Here is an 18,981-nt window from a genome sequence, read left to right as displayed (position 1 = left end):
TATTGAACACAAGCGTTATTGATGGAAACATAAATCCGTCCCAATATGGCTGATTAAGAGATTTTATGACCCCAGAGGCCTGACCGCCAGCTTTCAACCTCAATATAAATGTTCTCATTATTGGTTACATGTGAATTAAAGGAGAACTCCACTGTTAACCCGCTGTTCCTTTTTCCAGCTTCTACACTTTCCAAATCATTCTGAAGAGTTTTGGGATTTTGTATTCATTTTTAGACCTTTTCTCATACGTCGGATGTCTGTACGTCGTATTTGGTCATATGGCGTGCTGTGTCCATTTATGCTGCTGGTAACATTTTAGTTTTTTTGGCTAAACATATAAATTGCCTACTTAAAGCTTATGTAAACCCTGACAATGAACGTCTTCTATTTGCTCTCTTTTGGTCTGTTAAAGGAAAATGCCACCCTTTAAAAAAAATAAATGCCGACTTTCACAGAAAATGGACATAGAAGCCAGTAAAGCATTGCAGCCGCAATCAGTGGATCGCATGTGCAATGCTCTGGCTCCTGCAGACGCTTCCTGCCATCCATGCCTGCACTGAGATATGGACATTCAGTAACAATGGAAGAGAAGAATGAATGGGACTACAAGTGCGTTGACATCGCACTTGTATTCCATTGAGAACGACAGGTCCCTCTGCTGCAGTGGTCAATGGGATCTTGTTAGAGGATCTGTGAATGGGTGACATGGGTGTGTGGGCCGCGCCATGCAAAAAAAAAACCCACCACCAACTTGCGGGGAGAAGAACCCCATGATTATGAAGTGGCTGGTGGGGGTTGTGATTTGATCATATCATACCATGAATACGGGTGTAACATGATCATAAAGGTAAACGTATCCTTTAAATATAACAGTTTTTTATATTTGTATAAGTAAAAAAAAATTGTATATGTAAAACAAAAAACCACAAAAACCTGTTGATCTCGTCAGATCCTGCGCTGAGTCCTCTGCACACTTCCTATGTTGTCTCAAAGAGCCCTCCTAGTTCTTGTCTTGGATTACAGAGTAGGCAGACTTTATGTTGTAGAGATGGGAGTGGTTGAGTGGTATAGCAAGTTACATTGTTCAGGGCTGACACCACTCAAAAAACCCCCAAAAAAACCTGTGCGTTGTGCATTTCTGGCATATCAGCAGTTCTCCTGTGTTATAGTGTAACCATAGAAAATCTTAATTATTCCAAATTTGAGCTTACTGAATATACGCTGTACTTCCCCTTTAAGTTGAAGGGACCAGGGGGCGTAATTTTCGGTAAGATAGAGATCTGAGCCGCGCTTACGTTTTTTTTCATCAATGTTAATAACGAATATGGCGGTCTGTGCCGAGTTTTATTGGGTTGTTAAGCGCTTTTAAAGCCTCGGCCCCTCGTCTTGTCAGTGCCATCTCGGTGATTCAATTGTAAGACTTTACAGACGCTCGGTCCAGGAGCATGATGTCAGCCGTTTTACTGGACGTCAGGAATTCGCTTTATTAATGAAAGGCTGTTAATTAACGGTTTTCTCTCCCAGTTGTTTCCATCCTTCGGTGCTCATTACGTCTTTCCCCTTTCACAGATAGTGATTGTGGTTTTCATAAAATCGCTCATTATTGTCTAATTACCTGACGTTTTCTGATTCATTGGCAAGCTCTGAACCGAATGTAATGTCATTATTACTGTCTGTAGCAGGGAGGATCTGGAGTTTAAAGCTGGACTCCGGCCTTCCCTTCAGTCTTATATATGAACTCCAGCCTTCCCTTCAGTCTTATATGTGACCTCCGGCCTTCCCTTCAGTCTTATATATGAACTTCAGCCTTCCGTTCAGTCTTATGTATGGACTCCGGCCTTCCCTTCAGTCTTATATCTGACCTCCGGCCTTCCCTTCAGTCTTATATATGAACGCCAGCATTCCCTTCAGTCTTATATGTGACCTCCGGCCTTCCCTTCAGTCTTGTATATGAACTCCGGCCTTCCCTTCAGTCTTATATCTGACCTCCGGCCTTCCCTTCAGTCTTATATCTGACCTCCGGCCTTCCCTTCAGTCTTATATATGAACTCCGGCCTTCCTTTCAGTCTTATATATGAACTCCGGCCTTCCCTTCAGTCTTATGTATGAATTCCAGCCTTCCCTTCAGTCTTATATGTGACCTTCGGCTTTCCCTTCAGTCTTATATGTGACCTCCGGCTTTCCCTTCAGTCTTATATATGAACTCCGGCCTTCCTTTCAGTCTTATATATGAACTCCGGCCTTCCCTTCAGTCTTATGTATGAATTCCAGCCTTCCCTTCAGTCTTATATGTGACCTTCGGCTTTCCCTTCAGTCTTATATGTGACCTCCGGCTTTCCCTTCAGTCTTATATATGAACTCCGGCCTTCCTTTCAGTCTTATATATGAACTCCGGCCTTCCCTTCAGTCTTATGTATGAATTCCAGCCTTCCCTTCAGTCTTATATGTGACCTTCGGCTTTCCCTTCAGTCTTATATGTGACCTCCGGCTTTCCCTTCAGTCTTATATATGAACTCCGGCCTTCCTTTCAGTCTTATATATGAACTCCGGCCTTCCCTTCAGTCTTATGTATGAATTCCAGCCTTCCCTTCAGTCTTATATGTGACCTTCGGCTTTCCCTTCAGTCTTATATGTGACCTCCGGCTTTCCCTTCAGTCTTATATATGAACTCCGGCCTTCCTTTCAGTCTTATATATGAACTCCGGCCTTCCCTTCAGTCTTATGTATGAATTCCAGCCTTCCCTTCAGTCTTATATGTGACCTTCGGCTTTCCCTTCAGTCTTATATGTGACCTCCGGCTTTCCCTTCAGTCTTATATATGAACTCCGGCCTTCCTTTCAGTCTTATATATGAACTCCGGCCTTCCCTTCAGTCTTATGTATGAATTCCAGCCTTCCCTTCAGTCTTATATGTGACCTTCGGCTTTCCCTTCAGTCTTATATGTGACCTCCGGCTTTCCCTTCAGTCTTATATATGAACTCCGGCCTTCCTTTCAGTCTTATATATGAACTCCGGCCTTCCCTTCAGTCTTATGTATGAATTCCAGCCTTCCCTTCAGTCTTATATGTGACCTTCGGCTTTCCCTTCAGTCTTATATGTGACCTCCGGCTTTCCCTTCAGTCTTATATATGAACTCCGGCCTTCCTTTCAGTCTTATATATGAACTCCGGCCTTCCCTTCAGTCTTATGTATGAATTCCAGCCTTCCCTTCAGTCTTATATGTGACCTTCGGCTTTCCCTTCAGTCTTATATGTGACCTCCGGCTTTCCCTTCAGTCTTATATATGAACTCCGGCCTTCCTTTCAGTCTTATATATGAACTCCGGCCTTCCCTTCAGTCTTATGTATGAATTCCAGCCTTCCCTTCAGTCTTATATGTGACCTTCGGCTTTCCCTTCAGTCTTATATGTGACCTCCGGCTTTCCCTTCAGTCTTATATATGAACTCCGGCCTTCCTTTCAGTCTTATATATGAACTCCGGCCTTCCCTTCAGTCTTATATATGAACTCCGGCCTTCCTTTCAGTCTTATATCTGACCTCCGGCCTTCCCTTCAGTCTTATATATGAACTCTGACCTTCCCTTCAGTCTTATGTATGAACTCCGGCCTTCCCTTCAGTCTTATGTATGAACTCTGGCCTTCCCTTCAGTCTTATGTATGAACTCCGGCCTTCCCTTCAGTCTTTTATATGAACTCCGGCCTTCTCTTCAGTCTTATATATGAACTCCAGCATTCCCTTCAGTCTTATATCTGACCTCCGGCATTCCCTTCAGTGTTATATGTGACCTCCGGCTTTCCCTTCAGTCTTATATATGAACTCCGGCCTTCCTTTCAGTCTTATATATGAACTCCGGCCTTCCTTTCAGTCTTATATCTGACCTCCGGCCTTCCCTTCAGTCTTATATATGAACTCTGACCTTCCCTTCAGTCTTATATATGAACTCCGGCCTTCCCTTCAGTCTTATGTATGAACTCCGGCCTTCCCTTCAGTCTTATGTATGAACTCCGGCCTTCCCTTCAGTCTTATGTATGAACTCCGGCCTTCCCTTCAGTCTTATAGCTGACCTGGGAAAAGAAACATGCATGAACGCGACGTGTGGTCCTGGTTCCCTGAGGTGCGTGGGTGGCAAAGGGTCTTGGTACCTATGCTGGATAAAAAAACTTGTGGATTACATTTGTTTCCTTTCATTGTAATTACATTTGACTTCTCTCATCCTTTTTGCTTGAGTCGGGGTTGGCTTATTGGACAGCTTGTCCCGCGGTGACCTCTGCCCCTTCTATGTAATATAAAGTGACCCGTTTAAACCCGCATGACAAGTGGTCTGCGGGGTCTTCGCTGATGAATAAGATACATATATAGAACGATTTCCTGATTCCCTTGTACCTTTTCCTGGGAAGCGAGGGTATGAGTGGCGCCCGCTGCGGAGGGAGCGGAGGAAACGTCAGGTAGTTAACGAGGAACAGCTGAAAATGTTTCAGATTCTGACTGGACCTTTTCTAGTATAACTTTGTGACAGATGGCACCGACAGATGGAGCCCACATTCCTAAGGAGCTTACCGTGGTCATGCCTCCAGCGGCCGCTAATACACCGTGCCAGACCACTCTTAAAGCTTTGACTCGAATTAGCTGGCCTGGTTGCAGCCTTTAGTTTTTAATCTCAGGCCCGCGGCCACGGAGCCATGCTTCCTGATAATCTGTTCTTCTTACTGTCATGCCAGCACTGTGCCTTTAAATAGGTGCATTCCAGTACAAGCAGGAGTGGGCAACTCCGGCCCTCCAGCTGTTGTGGAACTACGAGTCCAATGAGGCATTACAAGACTGACAGAGGCATGACTTCCAGAGGCATGTTGCGGTTTGTAGTTAAAGCAGAGCTGGAGGGCCGGAGTTGCCCACCCCTGCAGTGCATGTGCTATAGGGCTATATCAGGTGCGCAGTCAGTGAGGTGAGGATACTATTTTACCTATTATGTGTCACTTCCTCAATGGGCTGACACATTCACTAGTGACGGAGCTGCAATGGAGCATCCTCTCCCTAACCCTGACAGGGAGGCAGCAGATCCATATCAAAAGGTCAGTGTTCTGTTAGGGATCCTGTCACTGGTGAGTTGTTGCTGGGTTGCACATCTGACATGGCTCTTGGAGTGGACAGGGAGACATTAGCAGTAGACTTACAAACTCCTCTTTTCCTGGCTGATGTGTTTCATTTGTGCAGTAGGGGTTTATTTACAATCAATTTACAGAGCCATTCGGCCTATGGATTCTTCTGAATGTTCGTTCTGTGAAAATAGACTCAAAAACATACATTCTTACATCCATTTTCTTTTCAGGTTGAATGTATGTAATGTAAAAATGCATTTGGGCACTAGATGGCGCTGCGGAGCATAGAAAATACACATATTTCCTATGCTCCTCGCCACCATCTAGGGACTAAAATGCAGTATTACATGACATACTTTCAACCTAAAAGGAAAAGGGAAGGAGGAGAGGAGCCTGTCCAATAACTAGTTAGCATGGTGAGTGGGTGGGACCGTCTGCTGGGCAAGCCAATCAGGGCCCCGTCTGCTTGTGCTAAGGCTTCACCCCTGTACCATCCACAGTCCTTGGTGTCTCTGTTGGCAGGAACTGGAGTCCTGCCATGGGGTGAGCAGTTTAGAAGAAAGTTGGGGGTGGGGGGGGGATGGGGCTGAACCGTGTAAGAAGAAGGATTGAAAAGTGTGAAGAAGTTAATAGTGTTGGTAGAGGGTGGCGACCTGCCATCCTCTTCCGTCACTGTTAAATTCTTCACCCTCCGCATCCCTCTTCATACAGAGTTGAGCAGTGCAGGAAGAGGGTTGCAGGGGGTGCTGATGTAAGCAGAATGGGAAGAGGGTTGCAGGGGGTGCTGATGTAAGCAGAATGGGAAGAGGGATGCAGAGCTGCAGAGGTGAGCAGTGTAGGAAGAGGGATCCTGGAGGTGCAGAGGTGAGCAGTGTAGGAAGAGGGATCCTGGAGGTGGAGAGGTGAGCAGTGTAGGAAGAGGGATCCTGGAGGTGGAGAGGTGAGCAGTGTAGGAAGAGGGATCCTGGAGGTGGAGAGGTGAGCAGTGTAGGAAGAGGGATCCTGGAGGTGGAGAGGTGAGCAGTGTAGGAAGAGGGATCCTGGAGGTGGAGAGGTGAGCAGTGTAGGAAGAGGGATCCTGGAGGTGGAGAGGTGAGCAGTGTAGGAAGAGGGATCCTGGAGGTGGAGAGGTGAGCAGTGTAGGAAGAGGGATCCTGGAGGTGGAGAGGTGAGCAGTGTAGGAAGAGGGATCCTGGAGGTGGAGAGGTGAGCAGTGTAGGAAGAGGGATCCTGGAGGTGGAGAGGTGAGCAGTGTAGGAAGAGGGATCCTGGAGGTGGAGAGGTGAGCAGTGTAGGAAGAGGGATCCTGGAGGTGGAGAGGTGAGCAGTGTAGGAAGAGGGATCCTGGAGGTGGAGAGGTGAGCAGTGTAGGAAGAGGGATCCTGGAGGTGGAGAGGTGAGCAGTGTAGGAAGAGGGATCCTGGAGGTGGAGAGGTGAGCAGTGTAGGAAGAGGGATCCTGGAGGTGGAGAGGTGAGCAGTGTAGGAAGAGGGATCCTGGAGGTGGAGAGGTGAGCAGTGTAGGAAGAGGGATCCTGGAGGTGGAGAGGTGAGCAGTGTAGGAAGAGGGATCCTGGAGGTGGAGAGGTGAGCAGTGTAGGAAGAGGGATCCTGGAGGTGGAGAGGTGAGCAGTGTAGGAAGAGGGATCCTGGAGGTGGAGAGGTGAGCAGTGTAGGAAGAGGGATCCTGGAGGTGGAGAGGTGAGCAGTGTAGGAAGAGGGATCCTGGAGGTGGAGAGGTGAGCAGTGTAGGAAGAGGGATCCTGGAGGTGGAGAGGTGAGCAGTGTAGGAAGAGGGATCCTGGAGGTGGAGAGGTGAGCAGTGTAGGAAGAGGGATCCTGGAGGTGGAGAGGTGAGCAGTGTAGGAAGAGGGATCCTGGAGGTGGAGAGGTGAGCAGTGTAGGAAGAGGGATCCTGGAGGTGGAGAGGTGAGCAGTGTAGGAAGAGGGATCCTGGAGGTGGAGAGGTGAGCAGTGTAGGAAGAGGGATCCTGGAGGTGGAGAGGTGAGCAGTGTAGGAAGAGGGATCCTGGAGGTGGAGAGGTGAGCAGTGTAGGAAGAGGGATCCTGGAGGTGGAGAGGTGAGCAGTGTAGGAAGAGGGATCCTGGAGGTGGAGAGGTGAGCAGTGTAGGAAGAGGGATCCTGGAGGTGGAGAGGTGAGCAGTGTAGGAAGAGGGATCCTGGAGGTGGAGAGGTGAGCAGTGTAGGAAGAGGGATCCTGGAGGTGGAGAGGTGAGCAGTGTAGGAAGAGGGATCCTGGAGGTGGAGAGGTGAGCAGTGTAGGAAGAGGGATCCTGGAGGTGGAGAGGTGAGCAGTGTAGGAAGAGGGATCCTGGAGGTGGAGAGGTGAGCAGTGTAGGAAGAGGGATCCTGGAGGTGCAGAGGTGAGCATTGTAGGGAGAGAGATCCTGGAGGTGCAGATGTGAGCAGTGTAGGAAGAGCGATCCTGGAGATGCAGGGGTGACCAGTGTAGGAAGGGGGAATCTGGAGGTGGAGAGGTGAGCAGTGTAGGAAGAGGGATCCTGGAGGTGCAGAGGTGAGCATTGTAGGGAGAGAGATCCTGGAGGTGCAGAGGTGAGCAGGGTAGGAAGAGGGATCCTGGAGGTGGAGAGGTGAGCAGTGTAGGAAGGGGGATCCTGGAGGGGCAGAGGTGAGCATTGTAGGGAGAGAGATCCTGGAGGTGCAGAGGTGAGCAGGGTAGGAAGAGGGATCCTGGAGGTGGAGAGGTGAGCAGTGTAGGAAGGGGGATCCTGGAGGGGCAGAGGTGAGCATTGTAGGGAGAGAGATCCTGGAGGTGCAGAGGTGAGCAGGGTAGGAAGAGGGATCCTGGAGGTGGAGAGGTGAGCAGTGTAGGAAGGGGGATCCTGGAGGGGCAGAGGTGAGCATTGTAGGGAGAGAGATCCTGGAGGTGCAGAGGTGAGCAGGGTAGGAAGAGGGATCCTGGAGGTGGAGAGGTGAGCAGTGTAGGAAGGGGGATCCTGGAGGGGCAGAGGTGAGCATTGTAGGGAGAGAGATCCTGGAGGTGCAGAGGTGAGCAGGGTAGGAAGAGGGATCCTGGAGGTGGAGAGGTGAGCAGTGTAGGAAGGGGGATCCTGGAGGGGCAGAGGTGAGCATTGTAGGGAGAGAGATCCTGGAGGTGCAGAGGTGAGCAGGGTAGGAAGAGGGATCCTGGAGGTGGAGAGGTGAGCAGTGTAGGAAGGGGGATCCTGGAGGGGCAGAGGTGAGCATTGTAGGGAGAGAGATCCTGGAGGTGCAGAGGTGAGCAGGGTAGGAAGAGGGATCCTGGAGGTGGAGAGGTGAGCAGTGTAGGAAGGGGGATCCTGGAGGGGCAGAGGTGAGCATTGTAGGGAGAGAGATCCTGGAGGTGCAGAGGTGAGCAGGGTAGGAAGAGGGATCCTGGAGGTGGAGAGGTGAGCAGTGTAGGAAGGGGGATCCTGGAGGGGCAGAGGTGAGCATTGTAGGGAGAGAGATCCTGGAGGTGCAGAGGTGAGCAGGGTAGGAAGAGGGATCCTGGAGGTGGAGAGGTGAGCAGTGTAGGAAGGGGGATCCTGGAGGGGCAGAGGTGAGCATTGTAGGGAGAGAGATCCTGGAGGTGCAGAGGTGAGCAGGGTAGGAAGAGGGATCCTGGAGGTGGAGAGGTGAGCAGTGTAGGAAGGGGGATCCTGGAGGGGCAGAGGTGAGCATTGTAGGGAGAGAGATCCTGGAGGTGCAGAGGTGAGCAGGGTAGGAAGAGGGATCCTGGAGGTGGAGAGGTGAGCAGTGTAGGAAGGGGGATCCTGGAGGGGCAGAGGTGAGCATTGTAGGGAGAGAGATCCTGGAGGTGCAGAGGTGAGCAGGGTAGGAAGAGGGATCCTGGAGGTGGAGAGGTGAGCAGTGTAGGAAGGGGGATCCTGGAGGGGCAGAGGTGAGCATTGTAGGGAGAGAGATCCTGGAGGTGCAGAGGTGAGCAGGGTAGGAAGAGGGATCCTGGAGGTGGAGAGGTGAGCAGTGTAGGAAGGGGGATCCTGGAGGTGCAGAGGTGAGCAGTGTAGGATGAGAGATCCTGGAGGTGCAGTGGTGAGCAGTGTAGGAAGAGGGATCCTGGAGGTGCAGAGCGGAGCAGTGTAGGACGAGGGATCCTGGAGGTGCAGAGGTGACCAGTGTAGGATGAGGGATCCTGGAGGTGCAGAGGTGACCAGTGTAGGAAGAGGGATCCTGGAGGTGCAGAGCTGAGCAGTGTAGGAAGAGGGATCCTGGAGGTGCAGGTAAAACAGCTCCCTTATATGTAGTTTATCTGTGTATTCAGCTGTTTTGCCCGGAGTTATAGTTTAATCTTGCTGTAAGAAGAAAACTTGTGCAGAGGACTCCCTGACTCCCTGCGTCTCTGCGTGCCTGCATGTGCCGTCCAAGTGCTGCCACTGTAAATAATCACAAAAGCGAGTCGCTTTTCTGGTTAATTGGTACCAACCATCTGGATGTGCCGGCAGCTATAAATACACTCCGTGTTTTCTCAGGGGACGCAGTCAAGGCTTATGATTTGCACGCTGCAATGGGGTGACGTGTTCAGTCCGCAGGATGGCGGCAAGCGGCGTCCGTTCCCTTGGATCCTCCAGCAGAGATCTGGTCACATCCTCTTGGTGACACAGAGGCCTGCAAGCAATTCAGCCGCCAAATGAGACTCTCCTTTACCATGGGAGCGCTGTGCTGATTAATAGACGTGCAGACACGATGCAGAACGTCCAAATTGTGTTTCTCATTAAATCAATCATATTATTATGATTCTTCTTATTTGTATTATGATTATTATTAATAATTATTGTTTGCCTTTTCAAGAAACTTAAACGCAAATTGCAACTTACCACTCTTTAAATGTGGCGGCTGCAATTTTTAGCCTTGAAAAAGCAGTGTTGTCACCCAAGGGCAGGACTACAAAACACCCCCTTCTTCCCATCTCCATAAGGTAAGGGGGGGGGATTGTTCAGTAGTTTACAGAGCAGAGAGGACAGCACTGACTTCACTGCTTGGGATAATGCTGCAAAGTGCTCACTAAGGTCTCGTTCACACCTAGGCGTATTGCATATGCGCGTCTGTCGCGATTCGCGGTAAAAAGTTGCGCGACCATCGCGCGTTTCCGAAGGCTACTTGGCTGTATCCCAATGGAAACGCACAACAAAACGGCCCAAAGTAGTACATGTACCTTTTCAGGCGTGGGCCGTTTTGTAGCGCGTTAGGGACGGGCGGAAATACGCCAAGGTGGGAACGAGACCATTGAATACAATGGGATTTATATTTTTGAGCGTTTTGTAGAGCGTTCGTCGAGCATAGAACGCGCTACAAAACGTTCACACCTGAAGGGGCTTACTCACAAGCCTGCTGCCAGATTAGGAGGTATACTTCTGGACTTGCAGCAGAGACAAAACGTAGGGGAATGTGAATGTATTGCAGAGATATACTGCATGTGGTTTTTGTACTTAACCCTTTACGGTTTGCTAAAATAACCTGATAATATTATCGGAGATGCTTACATCTGTAAACGGACTCCCGGCTGCTATAGAGACAAGGAGTTTGTTCACATTTGTCTAGCAGGTTGTCAGTCTGATAGACCCCTAATGTCTCCTTAAAGGGAACTTGTCACTTCCATTCTTCTTTAACATAGGGGCTTACCCCACATTGCAAGGGTTAGGTGCTCGTTTTGTCTAATATGGAATAAAGAAGATACATTCACCTGATCGGCCCCGATCAGGTGGAATTCTGGCAGGATCAACAGGTAGCGCTGTTTGAAGTTTGGTGAATCAGGGCCTGTCTGCCCTCTCTCCCACCTTCACTGCATCTGTGTCTAAATCCTGATCCGCTGTAGAGCAATCTCTGCATTTTCATTGGCTCCTAGCAGCAAACGCTCTCTCTCCCTTTCATAGTTCAGTAAATTAGTTCTGTGTATTTGAATTGGCAGCACAAGCTACGGAAGCTGAAACATTTTTCCGAGTCCGCGGTGCAGAGGTCAGAGAACGGACCCGGACTCAGACAGGATAATTAGGGTTGTCCGCAAAACAATCTGTGCAAAACCATAAACGTCTGTAAAATTGTATTCCTTTTTCCTGCCATTGATTGCCAGTTCCAGTATTTCAGACGGCCTGTCCGCCTAACGCTCTTTTTGTAGATTGTGGTTAATGCCAGCCAGTTGGATTTAGTCACTGTCATCTCTCTGGAACTCTGATGACTGGATGTTCCTGCCATAGTTCCTGATTACAATCTCCTATCTGGAGTCTCACTTCCCATGCCTCATGATGCAACTGGCAGAGTATCACTCTTCATAGTTCTTTGTTCACAAGTAAAGGTGCTTACATGCCGCCGTACATGCCCAGTCTGGACAAAGAACAGCTGTTATTACAAATTTACTATGTAGGTCCTTTTTTTTATGAACCAGCCTGGTAATTGTAACTCATTTTAGTTTTCACAACTAGTAGCAGGAAACGATTAAAAATAAATAAAGATAGAGACATTCGTAGGAACGCTTGGAGATTTTTTTTCCTCAACCGAAGAAATTCTGAGTCAGCTAATTAAAAAAGTTAATGGCTAATATTCCCCCTGTGGCGGGACGCGTGTTCAAATTCACCGGCGGGTCCCGGGCGTGTTGTCTGGGTCACGTCCTGTGGGGACCATCGCAGCACAATTTTTTTAAAGGCGCATTAAAGCACTGTGCGATATCTAGGCACCAAGCCTCCATTCACACCTATATTTTAGGTGCGATTAGGGGTTCCTGCATCAGGAACTTGCGATTTCATGCAGCAGGTATCCCTAATCTACTGTTTACAATTGGCAGCCACGCGTTCAAGTTAAAGAAGAACTCCAGGTAAAAAATGTATTAACCCTTGCAGTGGTACTACCTCTGCACTGCAAGGGATAACTGCTCCTTTGTAAGAAAGGGTTTTCCTGGAGTTCTTTAATGATCGGGTGAAAGCCGCTGCATTTGAAGGCCGCTGCACTGGATGTAATCGTATGTGATATGATTACATGTGGTGTGCCACCCAAAATTGATAAGTCCGTTTTGGATGTAGTTGGCCTTAAATAAATGCCGAAATTCTGACATTGGTCTCCTTCCAGCTGCCTGACGCTTATTATGCTGTGATGGACTCGGCCTGGCCGGTCTCTTTGTGTTTTCCCTCCACACATCTGCTGACGCCAGTGGTTTTTCTATAGGCGACGCTCTGTACGGGAGGCTCAGCGGGGAAGGAGGAATCCCAGCGCTGGAATAGTACAATCACTGAATGGGCTCTACACCATGTGTGGTTTTCTACAATGCCACCCCGTGTGACTGCTAGATAGCTGCTAGATTGTTCCCCATGTGGCTTGTATTGACAGTACGAGCCATGCCGTGCACGGTGCAGCCAGGCTCAATCCTTCCCAGTGCCGTTTACTTTGCCCTGATCATCCAATAGTCTTCTCACTCATTCCTCCATTCTGTGCTGCAATGATGAGAGGATCTGGTTGGTTACCATGGCCAAAAAGTTGTATAAAAACGTCTTCCATGGCGGCCACTCCTCCTGCACATTCGGCTCAGCTTTGGGCACAGCTAAAGCTGACAATACACGTTAGAATCTGATTCTACTATCTCCTTCTCTCCGAACATATAGAGATATTTGTATGGGACTACAAATTGAATGCAGGTAGATAAGCCGTCACACTGCATAGTATGGATGCATAGAAAAGAGATTGTATAACCAGATTGTAATGCGCTTTCCCTATCAGAGTCTTTTAGTGACCCCCCCCCCTTGATAAAATATAAAAATTGGGCGTCCGGTCCGTTTTAAGCCTTTTAAAGTTCTGGTTTATTTTTGTGTTTTTCTCTCCAGGGACATTAAACCCGACAACATTCTCCTGGACATGAACGGACACATCCGGCTGGCAGATTTCGGCTCCTGCTTGAAGCTAATGGAAGATGGAACAGTAAGTGACCCCGTGCTTTCAGCTGTCCCCATAGATCTACAGGGATTGTTTTATTTTTGCAGTTTAAAGCTGCAATCCGCAGGTGAACTACCACAGCTTGTGATTGGACAATGAAGGAGCAATGTTGAGGTCATTACGCTGCTCTCTACTCCTCCCCAGGGTGTTAGATGAGCAGCACTGGGCAATGCAGTAGAGCCCTGCTTGGCTAACACTGCTGCCCGCTCCTCATTAGTCTGCGTGATGCTGTTTTTAGTGAATCCATTTGATTTAGAAACCAGCTCAGACCTCCCCCTCCCTCCTCCCCCCCGTCCACTCAGCTTGCCTGCTGGGACCCGGGTGCACAGCAAAGGTTCTTGCTCCACCTTGTCAGTCCATGATGCTAAAACACGAGCAAACGGACAGGAATCTTCTCCAAATATCACTTTTAATTCGGCATAAAAACCACAAACTAGCTTACGCGTTTCAGACCAAACCCTGGGCCTTGGTCATAGCTCATGACTAAGGCCCGGGGATTGGATTTAGATTTTCTTTTACTTCCTGTAGCAGGAAGTAAAAGAAAATCTATCCAAAGTGAGGGGAAATTCCCTCTTAGACAGTTATAAAAACAAGAATTCCCTCTTGGACAAGTGTCCCCATTGGAGGATTTTCCCTCATCTCCTGTTCTGGTATTATCTGTAAAAGGTTTTATTTCCCTTCACTTCCTGTCTCGGTGAGAATGATCCTCAGGACAAGTAGAGATGATAACATTTCCCCAGCGAGGATACAGAAACCAATAAAAACTTGTCAGGGGTCCAAACCCTTTCCCACCATATCCAAAACTAGACAAAAAGAGATTGGCATAGATGCCCTTTCCTTCTATTTTTAGTATATTGTACACATTATTGTGACTTTTTTTGCCACAGTTTTCAAGGCTACACAACCCTTCTGATAAAAGTCATAGAAATATATTAAGTTAAAGTTATTAAAAATATCTGAACAAGCATCTACATATAGTAAAATGCATAAACTGATGCTGACGTGTTTCATAGACAACGGCTGCTTCTTTGGGGCTGAAGAAGTGAAATGCGTTGATGCATTTATGCAGATTTCAGAATTGTTCATGTACAATTCAATATGTTTTTTTGATGTTCAGTGACTATATATTGTACATAAAATATACAAATAATATATACATTGTTACTGTAAATGGATGTTTGTCCAGTTTGGAAATGGCTCTTAAAGGATGTCCTTGATGAATAATCAAGCTTGTTATGTAACATGTGCCTGAAAACTAATATGTGTGATATAGTTATGGTATCTTTAGATGATCATATCCGATGTCCGGCTGGGTACCGGTGCTGGCCATACCTTATGGACTGAGGACTGAGTGGTTGCGTTGGATTAAAGTAACGGAATGTATTTTAGGTTGTCAATGATAAACGAGCTCTTTTCCACCATTAATGGATATTTGTTCTACTTTGATAGGAACTTGTGGCTTTTTGTCCAGTGCCCACAAATACTGATGTTAGTATAATTCACATCCACTCGTTTGTGCTCTACTTGTGTTTGACGCTCTTAGTTTCCAAGCTTGAAGTTATTGTCTAAAGTATTGCCAGTGTTAAGTCAGATATACAAATGCCAGAGAAGCCTGGTAGAATGGGTGGGGGGAATGGGCAAGGTGTTATTGACCCTTAACTTTTTACGATTTAAAGTTCTGCTTTGGATTGTATTTAACCCACCAGCTTGCAACTTCATCTACCGCCACTAGGTGTCAGTCCTGTAGAATCAGGGGTAAGGCTCTGACACCCAAGCAGGAGGAGGACAGGTCCCTTGAGTGGTTGAGGATTAGGACTTAAAGTGAACCTGTGGCCGTGCTGTGGACAGTCAAATATTTATATATTCTTAACAAGCAGTAAATTCCCTGACCTCCATAGCTGAAACCAATGTGGAGCAATTCATTCCCAAAGTTTGCAGTGAAAACTACTTACTTTTACTTTCTTCTCTAGATCAGTAGTGAATTGTTGGTGTAACAACATTTTAATCTCTAAAGTAAACACAGTAGATATGTAAGCTGCGGAAAAGTTCTGTTCGGATTTGGATCTGAAATTCGGTTCGGGTTTCAGATTCGGACGAATTCCTATTTTGTTATTTTCTGATGAGTTTAAGTAGGCTCCCAGACCCAAAGGGCATTCGGGATCCGAATTTCCAAATTGCATTCAGGAGCTCCTAAATGCCATTTGGGTCGGGGAGCATTAGCTTTAGTAATATATGTATACGGCTCCCAGATCCGAACGGCATTTGGGAGCTCCCGAATGCCATTCGGGTCTAGGAGCCTCAGCTTTAGTATTATATGTATATACTGTATATGGCTCCCATGTTGCTATAATGAAAATTCATGTTCACACCCATTTGGGTGCATTAAACCGAAAAACACATCTGATTGGCCAGAAAAGTCACATGTCCAATTCAGTTTAGTTGGCGAGCGAAATTCAGAAACAGAAATTCGGATTCGGAAATTCGGATGTGTCCCAATTTTGATTCAGAACGAAACACATCGCACATGTCTAAAACACAGAGTAGGTACAAATGAAGATGGGAGAAAGCAGAGTGTCGAGACCAAACCTGAAGGACTTCTCTGCATCTATTGTAAATTGAAGATGAATAGCTCCACAGTCTCTGTCACTGCAGAGATCAGTGGTCAATGCTTATTTTAAAGCCTTTTTACTGTTTTGTTTAAATATTTGGATGTCCATTGCCTGGTTAAAGTTCCACTTTAAAACCCCAAACATTTGGACAGCACCCTCACTTACCTACCAAATGTCTCCTTATACTCTTCTGCAGCTCAGGATACTTCCATGGATGACCACGTGTTCCAGTGCACCCTGCTAGTATTTAGGATTAGAATTGCCATTGTAAGGCAGGGAACCAAAATCATCAACTTTTTAAAGGTTCAGATATTTCAGTGTTTGATTGGATGCTGGAGAGTTAAGCCCCTTGACAGCTTCTTTTATCTCACAGGGACACTTTTGGTGAGCTGAGTTCCCAAATATGCCCACCTGTTGTGGCCATTATGAAGGGTTCCCAGTCTCCCTGCTGGAACAGAGCTGGGTATTTTTGCTGGGAGGTCTCACTTTTGCAGCATCCAAGACAAAAAAGAAGGCGGGGGGCTGAACTTTAACTACAATATCACTTTTGGTTGGGCTGGCCCTCGAATTCATTTTATTACTAATCTTGCTCCGAAAAGGCTAGAACTACATGAGCAATTTTAATCTCTTGCTACTAAGAGATACCATTTTGTGCCAGTGACCTGATTATGCTAGAGCTGCAAAAAAATTTTTTAGTAGCTCAATCCTGCTTCTAAAGCAGGACTTACAAATGATCACTAAACAAATACAACAAATGTCTTCCTATGGAGTAAGCTACATAAGTAGAAAATAGTAGTAGCATGGAGCATTGTGCGATCATGTGAGATTGATTGCTACTACATGTTTCCATTTGTTTAGCGGTCATTTGCTACTCGTAGCAAGTATCAGGATTGAGCTACTGGAAATTTTCTGTGTAGCTCAAGCTTATTGGGTTCAGTGCCAGTGCAGTGTTAAAACAGAATTAAAGTCCAAAAAAAGGCTGAGGGTGTAGTTTTTTTGGCTGTACACAAAAACTTCTTGCTCCTAGCATTTTTTTACTTTGTGTACGCTGCCTGCCGGGCATGTGCAGTTCAGGGTGGACCCCTGGCTTACAGATGCTGGGAATAGACCCAGGTGCCAGAGCAAAGTAATTCCAGCATGCATGCACAGGAGCTACATGATCAGTGGCTGCCCAGAGGCAGACCCGGAAGGATTGAGAAGGGGAATGGCAGACATATCGCTAAAGGAGTGTATATGCCATGTGGTACAAGTATGCTGTGAATACTTGCACATTACAGCAAGAGCCCATCCACCTTAAATGCAACAAGGTTCCCCCTTAAATCTCTTAGTAGTGCTATACTAAAATGGCCCGTGTACTGTAGCTTAGTCTTAAGGGCCTTCTGAGATTATTCAGAATGTATTGACAAGTGCATTTGACTTGCAATTGACCTTCTTGGGACCTGCATTTGCCCTGCTTCAAGCCGGGTTAGCATTCCCATGTACTTGTATGAAAATGGAGAACCTACTTAACGTGATCAAAAGCCCGTTGACACAGGCCCTAATGCTTATACCAATAAGAGATATTTAGTGGCTTCTTGTTGCCTTATGGAGACTGTAGACACATTGGGAGCCATTGCAAGCATCCGGTAGACACGTCCCCACTAAGGATGGGCTCGGGCGTGTTCGCAGCTTCACGTGCCGAGCCAGCCAGGAAGCTGACAGCGCAGCAGCTCCAATCACAGGCACGGAGACATTTCCCGATCTCTGCAGCTGCGGACCGGGAAAATGTCTCATTACCTGTGATTGGCGCTTCTTCGCTGTCAGCTTCCTGGCAGGCTTGGCAAGTGGAGCTGCGAACACGCCCGAGCCCATCACTAGTCTCCACTGACCCAGAAAAGCTTTTCCCGGTTGGCACATTAAAATGCATTTAAAATATAAAGGGACAAAATAATGCAGACCATTTACAAAGTTTGTTATTTCACTGCCCTGCCTTATAATAGGAAGTTTCGCAGAAAGATGGAAACACTTTAAGATCTTCCAGAGTGATTTTGCAGAGCAGATGGTGCATGGTGAATGAACGCACCTTGTTTTGCTCCCACTGCATCGGCCGTTGCACACACAGAGCACCTACAGGTTCACAGTCCGCAGTGATTCCACCAGCCTAGTCGGTGGCTTTTGCACGATTGTTGCGCCTTGTCTGTGCTTTTGAAATACACTCAATGCAAAAGAAGGAAATCAGGACTAAGCACAGCTGACCTACCTGCCAAGATGTATCTGTTCATCAATAGTGTATTTTTTTTTTTTGTATTGACGACTGTTCTCCTTCCAGGTCCAGTCCTCAGTGGCGGTGGGAACACCAGACTATATCTCTCCTGAAATCCTCCAGGCTATGGAGGACGGGAAGGGGAAATACGGTCCGGAGTGTGACTGGTGGTCTCTGGGAGTCTGTATGTATGAGATGCTGTATGGAGAAACTCCATTCTATGCCGAGTCCTTAGTGGAGACATATGGGAAGATCATGAACCACAAAGTGAGTATACGTTTGTCTTCTCACATTTCAGCTTTATTTATTTCTTAGGTTTATTAGATTCAGTTACAGGCAGGCTAACGCATTTAAAGGTAATGTTTAGTCTTTTGAAAAAATGTTAGGACACGCATTTATGTATCTTATGTTAAAGTGTATATCGAAGCATTACCCAAACACCCCCAAACCTTCCTCTATCCTTCTGGAGCATGTCAGAAAGGCCACCTTTGTCGGAAAGAGGTGAGTAGGCACCTTGGTGGGGTGGTGCAGTTTAGCTATTAATAGATTAGGCAGCTGGTGAGTTGTTAATGCAAACCGGTTTATCTTTTTGCAATCTTTGTCCTGTTGGGGACATTTCCATTTACTGCCTGTCCCAAGGATGCAACAGGAAGTAAGAGGAAATATCTAAATAGCGAGGGAAATCCCGTTGTCATTCTAACAGGTGTGCCCATTGGAAGATTTCCTCTCTTCCTGCATTTGTCCCCATTTTCTGCCCCTGTAATAATGGCCACTAGGACATGTTAGGGGGTAATTCTCCCCATTGAGGACACAGGCAGCAACGTAATACTTGGCAGGGGATCTGGTGGGATGTGGAACCATTACATGAGTAGTATGGTCCAATAATGTCCATATTAGTGATGAAGCTGGGCTTGACTCAAACCCAGTTGGCTTGAGTTTGCCTGACCCGCTCAAAACTCCTATCGCCACCTCCTCGTCCCAAACCAATAAATATTTCCGTCTCATGGCGTGTCTTATCAACAAGGTTTTGTATTTTTGCTTCTGACTTGCATGTGGTGAAATGACGGAATGATCTAATTTATTTCCCCTCTTTTATA

General features: G+C 47.0%; 1 protein-coding gene across 1 annotated transcript in view; it reads left to right on the top strand.

Moving 5' to 3' along the window:
- Nucleotides 1-18,981, top strand: part of CDC42BPA (CDC42 binding protein kinase alpha) — a 232,860-nt gene that overhangs the window by 115,033 nt on the left and 98,846 nt on the right. The window contains exons 6-7 of the mRNA XM_018568287.1: nt 12,925-13,018; nt 17,951-18,155. Of these exons, the coding sequence (XP_018423789.1) occupies nt 12,925-13,018; nt 17,951-18,155 (299 nt within the window). The remainder of the gene's footprint in view (nt 1-12,924; nt 13,019-17,950; nt 18,156-18,981) is intronic.

Source organism: Nanorana parkeri, unplaced genomic scaffold, assembly GCF_000935625.1.
Source record: "Nanorana parkeri isolate BGI_ZX_2015 unplaced genomic scaffold, ASM93562v1 scaffold31, whole genome shotgun sequence".
NCBI lineage: Eukaryota > Metazoa > Chordata > Amphibia > Anura > Dicroglossidae > Nanorana > Nanorana parkeri.
The sequence above is the reverse complement of the archived record's forward strand: the minus strand, read 5'-3'. Positions and strand labels throughout refer to the sequence as shown.